We start from the raw sequence: 15718 nt of genomic DNA on the forward strand, positions 1-15718 counted from the left end.
GCATAATGTCGTTATCATTCGCGTCGGACGCACACCAATGAATGATAAAGTGAATAAATAGCATTATCTAAAGCGATGTTGTAGTGTAGCGCTGAATGTGGACACGACAACGTGGCTGGACGAGTCTCCCCGCTCAGGGTGCTCCTCTGCCGGCGCTCACTGACAGCTAAAAACGTCAACAATACGAGAACAATATTGTCTGCATGAACTTGTCCGGTTTACCATTCACGCTTACGACGAAACGCGGATAGCACGTGGCAGGCTAATATTAGAGCATGCCACAACGCGCGCTCCGCCGTTTCCAACACGCGACACAGTGAAACACAGAGTGTACATATGTACTCGCAAGTCTGAACATAAATGATAGTTAAAAAAGTGTGTGCTGACGTCAACAATGAGCAACAGTCGCAAGTGGAGAGAATATGTTGCCGCACTCAGTGGTAAGTACTTATTTATTTTCAATTATTATTCGTACGTGCGGTAACGTGTTTACGGTAAAACGCCGGTTTTATTTGCGTCTCTAGTTGCAATGATGCGAGGGTAGCCTGTAACGTGAGGCCGGCCCTCGATCGCTTTGTTTACGATTAGTCCACACATGCGGCGACCGCTTTTTGCATTTATTTCCTTGTCGATGTATTTTCAATGGCAAAATTTGACCTTGAATTACTTTCACAGTATCTACTACACTTTCACAGCAATAATTCAAGAGACTTGATAATTTTTTCAGTTATTTTTTTAAACTTGAGTATTATTTCGTCCATAGACACTTTACATAATAATCGTATGCTGTGTGGGAGTTTTTAATATAATAATGTCCACCTTACGTTACCTACAATAACGATAAGCGAATTACTTAAGCTAATTAAGCTTGTTATTGTAGGGGTATATTTAGCTCATGGAGAAAAAACCGACCATGCTTCGCTGTGGCCAAACAAGTGAAATAAGCCCATTAGTTGCGAAACCGCCGGTTGTGAGCGGCAGGAGTTTTTAGTGAGGTTCAACTCCCACATACCCCACCTGCCGCGCGGGTGGGGATCCGGCGATTTTCCCCTGTGGAAAAATAAAAAAAATAAAAAAAATTAGTTGCCAAACGACTCGCGTGACATCTCTCGTGCGGTGGTTGTACTATATCAGAAACTGTCCCTGAAGTTTATAATAACAACAACTGTACAAAGATCCGACGCAATCTTATGATAGGTGCGCGACCGTAAAGAATACGAACAAACAAACCTTTTTTAAATAATAACGAAGATAAGAAACGCGATCAGAGGAAAAAAAAATTATTAAATCGTTTCGCAAAAGTTTAGGTGTTGATAAAAAATATATAAGTTTACAAGTTAAAACGATTTGTTCATCGCGCGTGTTAGTTTAGTAAAATGGATTTTTTTGTCACATTTAATTGTGTTTAGTTTTTATAAAATGACCAGCAAGAAACAAAATATTCCTTTTTTTGCTGCCATTCAAATTTTTGACAGAAGTAATCCATCACGCAATTAAAATTTCCAACTTTTAAATAATTTGAACTTCATTCTCCATCAATTGTTTGTATGCAAATGACAGAATTAAAATAATGTGTTGATATTGAAATTAAGCCTAGAAATTATCAGTAAACTAGTGGTATGTTGTTGACTAGCTATCGAAATACTGATGTGTATTTCTACCGGAAGGATACATCTATCTGTTCTAGTTTGAAGGATAGAATAACCATATTTGCCATTGGCATGTTGATTTCATGTCGCAAATTTTTTTGCCAAAAGCTTAGTACATATTAGTAATACGACTTAACTTTAAAACAAAAAAGAAGATTTTTAGACTCAATCTAAAGTTCAGGCAGTTTGGCTAAGTTAAGATATATGAATATTCCGATCTCCAAGAATATGATCACTGTCTAGGAATTTCAATAAAGGAGGCTGTCTATTTTGTATGTGCGTCATAATATTATTAAATTAAAACGTCCGATTTGGAATATTCTTTTATTGGACGTATCATCCTTTAATCCTTAAAACATTACTGCTTTACGTCAGGGTTTTTTTCTTGAGAAACCATTTCAGCGTAGCGTTAACCAGTAGGTGAGCTCACGGAGATCAAAGCTGACGACGTTGCTAACACTAACCCTAGCAAGAGCAGTGCTTCGCAGAATCTACCACCGGATCGGAAACGCGACCCACTGAGAAGATCCGGTGAAAAACTCAGTGGGTTAATTTACTTGCCGAGCCCTTCGTCGCAAACAACGGGTTCAACGAGAATAACGACGAGTATACACTCAATCACAATACACCACCGACCCTTTATCTATAAATTTATTATTTTGCGCTATTTATTCATATCACACGAGGAATCTTCATCGAGGAAACCATCCTTAATCATATGTAGCATGTTTTTACTTAAAGCAATTAATAAACCTCCAAGAACTTTCAATCGTCAACAGTAGTTTGACTTTGACTAGATTGATCGAAGTCGAGACAGCAATAAAAAACTAGTTCTATTAACGTACCGAATAAATAGGGCCCATAAAAACTGAGCTTATTATTAAATTATAAGTACGTGTGCAATTCAATGGTAATGAAGCGTCTCTGTAACAACACATTGCAATAATTGTTAAGTCTAGTTGCCGTGACCTAATAACCGTTTGGCGGAAAGATAACGTGTTTTTCAACTGTTGACAACAGATAATATCAGATAGCTACTTACAAACCTAGTGCTTTAACCTTGCCTATTTCTGCCGTGAAGCAGTAATGCTGTTCGGTTTGAAGGGCGGGGCAGCCGTTGTAACTGAGTCCTTAGAACTAATATCTCAAGGTGAATGGCGCATTTACGTTGTAGATGTTTATGGGCTCCAGTAACCACTTTGCACCAGGTGGGCTGTGAGTTCGTCCACCCATCTAAGCAATAAAAAATAAATAAATAAAAGTCCTTAGAACTTATATCTCAAGGTGGGTGGCGCATTTACGTTGTAGATATCTATGGGCTCCAGTAACCACTTAACATCAGGTGGGCTGTGAGCTCGTCCACCAAACTAAGCAATAAAAAAATAAACCTGAAGGCCTTAGTTGATCGTGTTGTGATATCTATGGGCTCCCGTATCCCATTTACATCAGGTAGACTGTGAGCGCTGGTAGATTCGGCGAAGCACTGCTCTTGCTAGGGCTAGTGTTAGCAAACCGGTTGAGTCCGTGAGCTCACCTACAGGTCCGAGCGTAGCTGGAATAGACCCTCAGGCTACCAGTAATTAGGAAGAGAAAAAAATTTATTTTAAATGCTAAAATCACTTTGTTTTGCTTTCACGTCTTAACTAATCAGCCGATCATCGTGCAATTTGCCGTATAACATTATCAGGGCTAGAGAATAATGTATGAGGAGCCTTGCACCCAGAAAACACTATTCCTGTCGGATAGATTTTTTTAAACTAACACGAACTAAGCTGTACTTAAAAACTAGTTTAGAAGCACTTACATCGCGCTGTGTCTTATAGCGCTCAAATGTGATAGAAAGAGACAAAATTGAGTTTAACTCCAGTTTACTTTACACTAAGTTGATTAACATGGCCGTTATAGTTTAATCGTGTATTTTACAGTGAGATTTTCTTTTTTAGTTAAAAAATAAAATAGAGTCTTAATTTTCGAGATATACTATTAAAATTGTCTCACATGCGCCAAAAAAATGGAAAATAATAATTTAATAACAATTAAAAATATTGATTAGGCGGAAGCCACATCAATTACTAAGAATCAATTTCTGATTTACCGCAATTTAAAGATCAAGTAGATTTAAAATGACTGGTCACTGCATAAATATTTTCAATCGATCTTCTAAATAAGCTCAAAATCGATACAAGAAACAACAACGATTTTGCATGTAACCAAAATTTTTAGTGTGCAACAAAAAACGCTCTAAATAACCTCAATATATTAGCTGATCAAATTTGAATTTTCAAACCTCAAATTAAACCCATTACCAATAGAGGAAGATTGAAGAGGAAAGAGAATCGAAGAAGAAATTGGTTCACTTCTTTAAGCAAATACATATCTACAAAATGTTAATAATTTTTATTTTATCTTGCCTTATGTACGTGAAACGGTAAGCTGTTACTATAACAATATGTAGTGGACTAAGGATCACTATATTGATGCAAATTAGAAATTCTAATTTATAAATTAATCTAAAAGTCTACCACTAAAACGACCATTAACCCTACTAGAAAAAAAACATAATAACGTGCCTGAATGCGTGTAAATTTGATTCCCGAAATAATTCTTTAAATCATCGAACTATGTATATACTAGTATACACAACAATGTATAAGAGTATATAGTTCGATGATCTATCTTCAAACGCCCTTTTGACTTTAAAACGTCATTTAAAGCATGTATGTATCTCGCCTTTTATTCTGTTTAAAATAAATTGATAATTGATCTAATGGTCTACGCAATTTATGTCAGACCTATTATGGAAACCTTGCATTGAGATTCCCTTGAAGTTTATATAGTTTAAACATTGTGTAATGTCACGTAACATACCAATATACATATTATGAACTATACCAGAAAAAGTGCTATGAAATAATTACTTTTTAAAACTCTATACATATTATAATAATACACATTAAACAAGTACTTTTGTCTAAGTTTTATTTATTCTTTATTTTATTTAATCTTAGAAAGGGAATTCTTACGAAGTGAGTTTTCCGAAACTATTTTTTTTTCCTTCCCGTTCGCTGGTAGCTCTAACAGGCTATTCCAGGGCTGGTAGGTGAGCTCACGGACCCAGCTTGAGAGAGTTGCTAGCTCTGGCCCTAGCAAAAGCAGTGCTTCGCAGAATCTATCGTCGGATCGGTATCGCTCCGACACCGTAAGAAGTACTGCATAGCCGTAAATCAGATCTCAGTAGAAAGTCACAGTAAGTACAGTTCAATGATCGAGGTGGTAAACCTGGATCTTATTTACCGCCATTATCATATGTTTACTTACGTCAAAAATGATATCATCCAATAAAAATACCTAACTTATATTAATATGGAAGCGACAGTCGCCCAATAAATATATCGGGATATGTGCAGGTACGGAATCAGCTATGCGGAATCCGAGGCCCGTGTTGTTCTAAAAATAGCCCACGAAAAAAATACATGTTATTTTTTTCCTCTTGGATGAAGCATCGCCGTCATCCCTGTTCCTGTCGCGGAAAAGTCAGACGTTCCGATTCTAAGAACCAACCCTAATTCAACGGAATTGAGACTTCGATCAGCGTCATTCATTTTACATATCTCATGGACCCTTATAATTGGTTGATATTTATTGCCTTCTATGCCAGGAGACATATTTAAACTAATTTTAATTTTGATTACTGGGTTACATTTTATTATAAAATAGGACAAATTTCACAATACCAATAATTATTATTAAATTATTATATTTGGTAAAAAGTCATGTTATTAAAATACGTGGCAATGTAGAATCTGTTATATCTTATCGCATCTTGATAAAAAAATCGTTTCGATTTTCACTGTTATTCGAGTTGCTGAGGTAAATCGCAGAAATATACAAATATTAAATTTAATTTTATGTACCTGTTAATTGATATTGCAGAATAAAAAAAATTTCCGAAATATCATACCTGTTATTTCTCGACATGTATGTGAAAATTGACAGAAAACCTTTTTTTTTTGTTTAAAATAGCCACTATTTTATTGATTAAAACATCAATTATTCATTCCATGTTATAGTAGATATTTTACTATGAACTTGCCATTTTACAATACTGGCCATTAGAAACATAAACATATTCTAAATTCAAATTAGTTTAATTTTAAAAATATAGTATTCTATTTCCACGTTATGTCACTTGTTTATTGATTAGTGCTTTGTTTTAACTACATTTGTATGTTTTTCGCCAATATGGACACGATAAAATACGAATAATTATGGCATTCGAGTTCCGTTGCGGTAGCAATACCGCACAAACGCACGATTCGTCGTTGGTCTGCACCTTCCCAACATGAAAATTTTGACCTAATAAATAATAATAATAATAAATTAATAATAATAAATTAATATTTACTAACAATCACGCCACATTAACTGGGCCCGTGCTAAGTTCGTAAAGAACTTGTGTTACAGATGCCAGATAACGGAAATAAATATAAGATTTTTATTATACACATACATATATTTAATATACATCCATAACCTTGGAAAATACTATATATTTATCATACAAATATCTTCCCTTGGCGGGATTCGAACCCACGACCCCCTTGTGTAGTGACCATGTCACTTACCACTACACCAGACGGCCGTTTGAATGTAATGAATGTACCGTAATGAACCATTATCGCCCAAAAACTAAAGTCAACAGCGACGCATTAAAAGCGATAGCGGAAACTGACGATATTAGTCACTGCCGCTGACTTAGCAACCGTTTTCAACGTTATAACATCATCCTCAAATGGTACAACAGGCGGTCACTAAGCTACTAGATCTAGTGTTGGAAGTTTTGCGTCATCCAACGCACTCACCAGACCCTACGCCAACAGACTTCTATTTTTTTGTTAAATCAAAATTTGGACAACTTCTTAGCAGGAAAAAAATTTATACCCAAGAGGCAGTACAAAAAGGGTTGAAGAGTTATATGGCTCCTTTACACCTGCCCTCTTCAAGAAGGGTGGTGAAAAAATTACCACTGCGCTCGCAGAGATGTACCAATATAGCTTGGGTGCATATTTTGATTGATAGATATAAAAAAAAAAAAAAAAAACTTTAAACTGAAATTTCGTAGGTAAGATATTTACATAAATCATTTTAGAACATTTAGTATCCGCTTAAAACATACAACTGCTTCTGGGGAATGTTTACAAATTATTCAGATACAACTGAAAGATTCATGCAAAAAACTTGTTTATGTTATCTCTTACAATGTTTTAGTCTATTCTAGTACGTAATTATTATAAACTTTAGTAGCTGTTCAATGATTTCACTGGATATTGTAGTTATTTCTAGCATCTGATAAATTATATCGTGTAGAATATTTATTACTAATGGAAATTGTCTCAAAATCGTAACCGATGCAGAAAATTTTATAACTGTAACAATACATAAATAAATACGTAAAAATAATTGTTATAAACCTTTTTTTATATATTTTTAATCGTAAAGAATTATTTTATCAGTTTGCGCAATCCATTACACGATTGAACAAACAATTTTATGCATTACAGCCTATTTTTCAAAAATCATGCACCAAATATCTCTGGTAATAAATACAACGTCAACTCAATAAGTTTTCTATCTTATATAGAACCTTATCCTTACATAGATATCTTTTTATTTGGACAATCACTAGTATGTACTCGTTTTTATTGCAAACATGTTTCTGCAAAGTCACCTATCGGAGTAAGTCAAGAAAGAATTTACATTAAATTTATACTCTTAGTTATTTGATATAATCTGAGCAAGAATTTTCTTCAGGACATATAGGACATATAGTCAACTTGAATTTGAACGATTTGCTTAATTCTTTAAGCAAATCGTTCTACGACTACGTCACTAAAGCAATTTTAATAAACTACCTAATGATAATAAGTGATAATTGGTGTCGTTTTAACAATACAATTAATACTTTGATCATCCACAGCTACGAGTATAAGTAATGACATGTTAAATAATATTTAAAAACTTCTTACATTAAAACATGCGGTCTGGATTGATTGCGGATTGCGGTTGACATTCGGAATCACAAGTATTTTTGCCAGTCATTGAATAAATACAATGAAAATAAGGCAGAGCGAGGAATCGCAGTACCGATTTGCTACAAAAAATATTAATTAAATATTATTATTATTTACTATTATTTCTTAGATGTGGGGACAAACTTACGGCCTACCTGGTGTTAAATGGTTACCGGAGCCGTCTTTAAATTGTATATTATTGTTGGGTATAAATTATTTTATACTTTTATATACTTTTACTTGTAACGTAAAGTATTACTTACTATTTGAAATAAACGTAAAATTAAAGGCGTAGCATACGCCCGCACACCGACCTCACATATCAAGGGAAGCGGCGGTATTCATGTTGTGGGCTCTTAACCAGATCAGTTGTGAGTTCGTCTGCTACTGATATAAAACAATTAGATCCATATTTATGTAGAATAGGGATCGCAGCACATAAACTAAAAGTTACACTGTTCCAAAATCTTCTGTTATAATAATAACCATTACATAGTATAAAACAAAGTCGCTTTCTCTGTCCCTATATCTGTCTGTCCCTATGTATGCTTAAATCTTTAAAACTACGCAACGGATTTTGATGCGATTTTTTTAATAGATAGAGTGATTGAAGAGGAAGGTTTATATGCATAATAACATCCATTAAATAGTGGAGAAATCAATAATACATTACAGTTTCCGAAGCGAAGCGAGGGCGGGTCGCTAGTTTAAAAATAAATAACACCTTTATTACGCCTTGCTCGTTTTTTAACCGTCTTCGCCATCTTCCTTTTCTCTGTCATTCTCTTCTCACTTTCTTTCCGTTTTCTCTCACTCACATCTTAAAGCTCCGTTCGACACTCTTTTCATACGTTCCGTTCTTACCAATCCTGCATTTATTATAATATCTGCGTAAAACGAAATTGTGGGGACAAATTGATCCCAAATTCCCAATTTTTCGAATTAAATCAACTTACTGCATTTTACAAATCATCTTCGTTAACAACGCATTTAAATACACGTGACTTTACAATCTATATAATTATTCATGTACATACATAATTTCCACATGAAACACTTCCTGTTTGAGAGTCATTGTTGTGTTTTGTGTTGTATTTCTCGTTATATTCAATTTAAAGTTTCCTTTTCAGTATATAAACGTTCATGAAATGCGTTTCCGGGGATTATTTTTGTCACGTACCAGCACCTTCAGAATGTATTCCTTTTTTTTTTTTTTTTGTAAAGCGTACTCCTCTTCTCCGTCTCTATGATATTATTATATTCTTCTTCAAAATTTTTAACTATCTGCTAATTTGGATCGTTTGAAAAATTATTATTATTATTTGTTCCGCTCTTATTCATATTCACCCACCGTTAAATTCGATCTACCAAGTACAAACTTCAATAAACAATCTAAATTAGAAAGGGTCTTTTTAAGATTGACATTCATTGTTTTATTGTGGATTGTGTTCATAAATTACAGCTAACGACGAATTGGCGACCGTGACATAAATCGGCACAGAAAAATACGTCATTACATGATTTATATTACAGAAACTCTGTTCTTTCTATAAGTAAACAAACTTAAATGCGACATGAAAACAAAATATATTAAATAAATGTTGAGAATTATTAAGGTATAGAAAATTAGACAGTAGTCAACGCAATATTCAAATATTTTTTACTGGTGGTAGAACCTCTTGTGAATCCGCACTGGTAGGCAGCGCCACCCTGCCTATTTCTGCCGTGAAGCAGTAATGCGGTTCGGTTTGAAAGGTGGGGCAGCCGTTGTAACTATACTGATTCCTTAGAACTCACATCTCAAGGTGGGTGGCGGCATTTACGTTGTCTATGGGCTCCAGTAACCACTTAGCACTAGGTGGGCTGCGAGCTCGTCCATACACCTAAGCAATAAATAAAAAAAACGACAGAAAACTAACCTTAGTCATCCATCAGTGTAAAACATTTGAAACGACTCAGAAAAAGACAGTAAGACTAAGTAACACAATGAACTACTTCAGAAATTATTGATTTAAATGCCCAAACAAATTCGCAGTCATATACATACATCTGTACTTTTGTTATTGATTTGTTTGGTATTATTATTCATTTTTCGTATTGTCTTTAATGAATCGCTTTGTTGTATTTAATGTCTGTATGTCACGGCTAATAAACAATAACTTGACATGAAATAATGCTTTGTGTGTTGCAATACGCTAAAAACGAATATGAAATCACAAAGATTGTTTTTAATTTTCTTTTAACACGCTTAAGTGCTTGCAATTATGTATTCAAAATGTAGACCTAAAACTAAAATGAATAAGTGGTGAAGATTAAACTCTGTGAAACGTCCTAATAGGCAAGAATTCTAGTGTAGTTTTGCATCTATGCCGATCATCGTAGCGCAGACAATAAAAAAAAAAAGATTTTTTTTTTATTGCCTATACGTGTGGACGAGCTCACAGCCCACCTGGTGTTAAGTGGTTACTGGAACCCATAGACATCTACAACGTAAATGCGCCACACACCTTGAGATATAAGTTCTAAGGTCTCAGTATAGTTACAACGGCTGCCCCTCCCTTCAAACCGAAACGCATTACTGCTACACGGCAGAAATAGGCGGGGCGGTGGTACCTACCCGTGCGGACTCACAACAGGTCATACCACCAGTAATTACGCAATTTTATTTTTGCAGGTTTGATTTTTATTACACGATGCTATTCCTTCACCGTGGAAGTCAATCGTGAACAATTGTTAAGTACGTATTTCAGTAGAAAAATTGGTACCCGCCTGCGGGATTCGAACACCGGTCCATCGCTAGATACGAATGCACCGGACGTCTGATCCTTTAGGCCACGACGACTATTAAATGAACTGTAAACAAATAAATACATTTCAATTGTATAAGAAGTAACGAACGCATTTATTTCATTGCAACAATAAATACATAAGATGGTATTTATTAGAACTACTCGCTCGTCAACTAGAGCTAGCCTTTTTTCTTTCGGGCAGGGGGCCGAACCTCATGCGTGAGGCTTCCGAATATAGGTGGCGCGCGGGGTACGTGGGTCTTGACGGCCCGCAGATGTTGGGAGCGGACCGCGGGCCCAAGAATATTTTTATAAATAATGGATAATATTGTGATTCTGTTATTACATACTATGACATTGTTCTATAGGAGTCCATTCTTTCATATGCACAAATCAAAACATATTATCTCAGGGAAAATGGTCCTCCCCCAGAATCAAACCAATGCATATTCGCACACAACCTAATCTCAATGAATATCAGAAGTGCTTTGAACTTTATGATTTTATTGTCTATCTGACGTAAATCGTATAGATAAATTTTGTTAGGCGACCCAAAAACATCGATCATCAATAGTCTATATATAGAATATTGAACAGCGAAGACCCTGAACTTAATGTCCCAACAAACAATTAAATTTCTATATCAGCCAATTTATCTACAGGAAAATTTACTTCCGGTATCCGTGAACAGCGGCTACCACTACATTGACGGAAGCAGTCTGTAATACTTTACACGCTATAAAGAAATATGTAAACAAAATTTACATCTGAAAATACTTTTATAATATACAGTAATTAGCGCCCCTGATTGTCGTAGGTTCGATACTATATCCTATATCCAAAATAACAGAGACCTAATTTTTAATGAAGAAAACGGAAAGCCTTCGCTTAAATCGTAAGTTAATAATGATAATTAATAATAATTACTGTACAAATAAAATCTATCGTTAGATAAAAATAGTACAGGTTTTTAATTATTAAATAATTAACTATGCTTTTTTTGTTGCACGAACCCGCTTACAGAGCTTAAGAAATGAATAAATAATACAGTAGTTACTATGATTTATGATAAATATTATTACAATCATTTTTACTTATAGCAGATCTATTAATTTTTCTAATTAGTAAGAATTAAATAATTAAATTTGATGTACCTACTATAAATACCTAAGTTAACTCAAAAGCACTTGGTCGCGTGACTCTCAATGGGAGACACAGGCGTGTTTCTACAGAACACGAAACAGTATATATATGTATGTACATAAGCTGACGTATAAATGTACTCGACAAAGCTAATATTTGCTATAGCATGAGTCAGTTGTTTAAGAATGAGTACTACTGAATGTATGCCTGATTTGCCGTAATACTTGTTAGGTCTGCGGTAGACAGCGGTTTGACTGTTCCCCTGGCGTCGCTGCTTTTCATCAGAGACAGGCCCTAAACACGTCATTACGGATCCTCCCGATCCACTAACGGTGTTTTTAGGTACCTCAAGCACCGGTCACCGTCCTCGCCGAACCCGTCACTTACGACGATCGGCGCGACGAGTAAATAACCCAAAGACTTCTCAGTGGGTCGCGTTTCTGATCCGGTGGTAGATTCTGCGAAGCACTGCTCTCGCTAGGGCCAGTGTTAACAATACTTCCGATTTGAACCCCGCGAGTTAACCTACACGCAAGGGTGAAGCTAAAATAGCCTCTCAAGGCTATCAGCATAGGTAGGGTAAAAAAAAGATACAATGACCACCCACCATTAGGCGGGCAATAGTCAATATTGGGCAATAATAGTAACAACAGGAAACAATAACATTAATTCGGTCCGGTATTTTAGTTACAGTTAACAAAAATATTCAATTACAATACAATATACATATAACCATACTATGTTTATTTATTTTTCACACTATACCATACCATACGTACCATATTTGTATACATTAGCGTACTCAATGCCTAAAGCATTATCTACCAATTCAACCAAATGTAAGAATGAAGATATATTAGGAATAATTACTACGTAACTGCAAATTAATTTTGACAACACCAATAATATCGTACCATCGAACAGATGTATAGATAAATGTGGATAACGAATTTTTAATAGCTATTAATAAATTTATTGAATGCTCTTATTTTGCACAACCTATGTATGGTTAGTTTTATCAATGTTAAGCTATACATATTGGTATCACGTAAACTAAATAATAAATTTTTTTTACCAAAAGTAACAAATTACTGTTGCGTTTTACCAGTAACTATATAGCACACTATTATAGCGATTTTCAAATTGAGCTCGCCAATTAAAATAATATTTTTTTACATATTATCATCAGCTATTAAAGAAACCACAACTTAGTTGCAAATGTTATTTCGAACGTACTATAAACAAACATTGTTATTAACCTCTGTAGTCGGATTGTTAACCCTGCAGATAATACCGGACTCGTTTAGTGTTCAACACATTTTTTTTTCAAAATATTGGTTGACGAACTCACGCCCAATCATGTGGTAAATCATGTGGTATTAACGAACTAGCTGACCCGGTAGACTTTGTAGTGCCTCAATCGATAAATAAGAGACCTAAACTTTTGTATAAAATAAACTTAAAACAAACAAAAGGAATCCGTCCAACGGCGGACACATCTAATTCCGAGCCTTTTCATATTTATCTACCTTCTAAACTTTCTCTGGACTTCCACAAATAATTCAAGACCAAAATTAGCCAAATCGGTCCAGCCGTTCTCGAGTTTTAGCGAAACTAACGAACAGAAATTCATTTATATATATACATTAAATATAGATAGACATTAAAGCATTGTCACCCCACCCTTCTCAATATATAAAGTTGAAGTCTCAATTGTAGTTGGCTTAGCCTCCCCTTCAAACTAAAACCACGATTAAGATGCGCATAACCCGCGTATAAACCTATATCTATAGATTGATATAATACACTCAACAAATAACAAGTAATTATTTATGGTAATTTCCAAATTTATCGGGTTTGATTTTTATTAAAAAATGTTATTCCTACATCGTTAATCACGTCATGGTCAAACAAGAACACGTATTATGTACGTATACCTTTAACATTTACCTGCTTGTGGTATTTGAATCCCGGCATAGTCGAACCGTTCAAAACGAATAAACCTATTAAATTTTTAGACCACTTTAATAATAACAAATAAACTCGTTTCAAAATAAAAGTCAAACGATATAAAGACGAAACAATTCTCCCTTTCAGAAGAAAGCTATGAATAATTGTAGTAAATTAGAAAAGTTTTAAATAAGCAAAGAAAACAACCTCACAAGATCAAATCAAATTTGATCTCGGCAGTCCTCAGCTCCTTCAATCTCGTTTACAAGCAAGTTTCCAGCGGCTACGCGCCGCTATCGTTTTCATTAAGCTCTCGATGTTTTTCATCAAGGCTGTTCAAGAGGTTTCATTTTTTCTGAAAAATAAGTAACCGCGTCACGGGCCGTTGTCGTTAACACCCCGCTATTAGCGTCGTCAGTGAACGAGGGTAGATAATGGTTTCCCGCGAAAAAGCTGACTTTCCTGTCACATCGCTTCATTAGGGAATATCACACTGACCCCAACCTTACCGTTAGAAAAAATAATGCGGAACCGCTTGAACAAACTGGGTTCTTCATGTTTTTGAACGAATACATCAAATCTAGATTTTGTAAAAATAAATTTTAGTACGTTTATGCGCCGAACGTGGTTTAATACCTTTTATTTTTATTTCCTTTCCTGATCTATTAAAACGCACATTAGCCTTTGTATTTCTGTTCTATCTGTTCTATCTGTGTTCTATGTATTTCGGCGCTGAATATGCTGACGATAGCACTCTGAAGGCAGTTTCTGCGCGCTTCTTTTAACAAATAGCTGTATTTTATATACTTAGTCTTAATTATAGAGAAGCATCGTAAATATTCAATTAATTATATTATTTATTATTCAAAATAATCTGGCAGACCGGTGTCGTCTATTATACGTATAGATTTTTTGGCATATTTAGGAAACTTCTGTACAAATTATCTTTATTCCTGACATCATAAATAGCATGGCTACTCAATATAAAGGTAATATTCTATGTCGTTTAAAAACTCCGTTAATCACTTTAGTTGTTTTTTCTCGGAAACAATTATTCTTAGAACTAGCGTTTTCTCAGATTTTATTGTCACACACTTTGCAGGGAGGGAAGTCGATATATACCTACCTACGCCTCCTATTGTCTTCTGAATCAGTTCATCGCGGATTCTAAGACAAATGGGCTTTCCCTGGCGCTACGAAAGCCTCATCGTTCTGTCTTTCGGTACGATCACCACTGCGGATCCTGGCTTAATAAGAATTACAGCTTTGGAAGTGATTCATGGGTAGATAGACAATAGATGGATTTTTTACTGGTGGAAAGACCTCTTGTGAGTCCGCACTGGTAGATACCACCCTACCTATTTCTGAAGCAGTAATGCGTTTCGGTTTGAAGGGTGGGGCAGCCGTTGTAACTATACTTGAGACCGTAGAACTTATATCTCAAGGTGGGTGGCGCATTTACGTTGTAGATATCTATAGGCTCCAGTAACCACTTAACCCCAGGTGGGCTGTGAGCTCGTCCTCCCATCTAAGCAATAAAAAAATAGAAATAATTCAGAAAAACGGCTTTAAAACTTTGGGTTATTTTATGAAAGGATCCCCGAAAAATCGCTTAGCTAGCTTCATCCGCTCCGAGAATGCCTACATTTTTTCATTAATTTCGGGACATCGTCCCCAAAAATTTTTTTCAACGGAAACTTAAATTAAGTAACGTCCAAAATTTGTTATAGACTGACAATAAAATTGCGATTGTCAATTATTTTTTCATTACATCGTAGAATCCAGGTAAACGCGAGAATCGAAACTCTTGTTTCGGTGAAATAATTCAGGGACCGGTATTTCAGTATTTCAGATATAATACGTTGTTTTCAATTATCTTTTCAACTTTGGATAAGCAAACTGACTTACGGCCCTACTGATATTAACCGTAATCTGAGCCCATTAATAGATTTACCAGCGGTAGGGCGTAACATGAGTCCACGGTATGTCTAACCGCCTATATTTTCAAATACATAAAATTAATAATGAATTATAATTAATTAATAATAATATGATCTAGGGCGATAGATACCCAAAAGTCCATCAGACTCCTAATTCAAAGAACCTGTGAAATACG

At 35.1% G+C, this 15718-nt stretch overlaps 1 protein-coding gene across 1 annotated transcript in view; it reads left to right on the top strand.

Annotated features, from left to right (window-relative positions):
- The window catches only part of LOC101747092 (facilitated trehalose transporter Tret1), a 27161-nt gene continuing 11443 nt past the window's right edge, over nt 1-15718 (top strand). Inside the window, exon 1 of the mRNA XM_004932280.5 lies at nt 1-440. Within this exon, the coding sequence (XP_004932337.1) occupies nt 395-440 (46 nt within the window). The 5' untranslated portion in view covers nt 1-394. The remainder of the gene's footprint in view (nt 441-15718) is intronic.

Source organism: Bombyx mori, chromosome 5 (assembly GCF_030269925.1).
Source record: "Bombyx mori chromosome 5, ASM3026992v2".
NCBI classification, from domain to species: domain Eukaryota; kingdom Metazoa; phylum Arthropoda; class Insecta; order Lepidoptera; family Bombycidae; genus Bombyx; species Bombyx mori.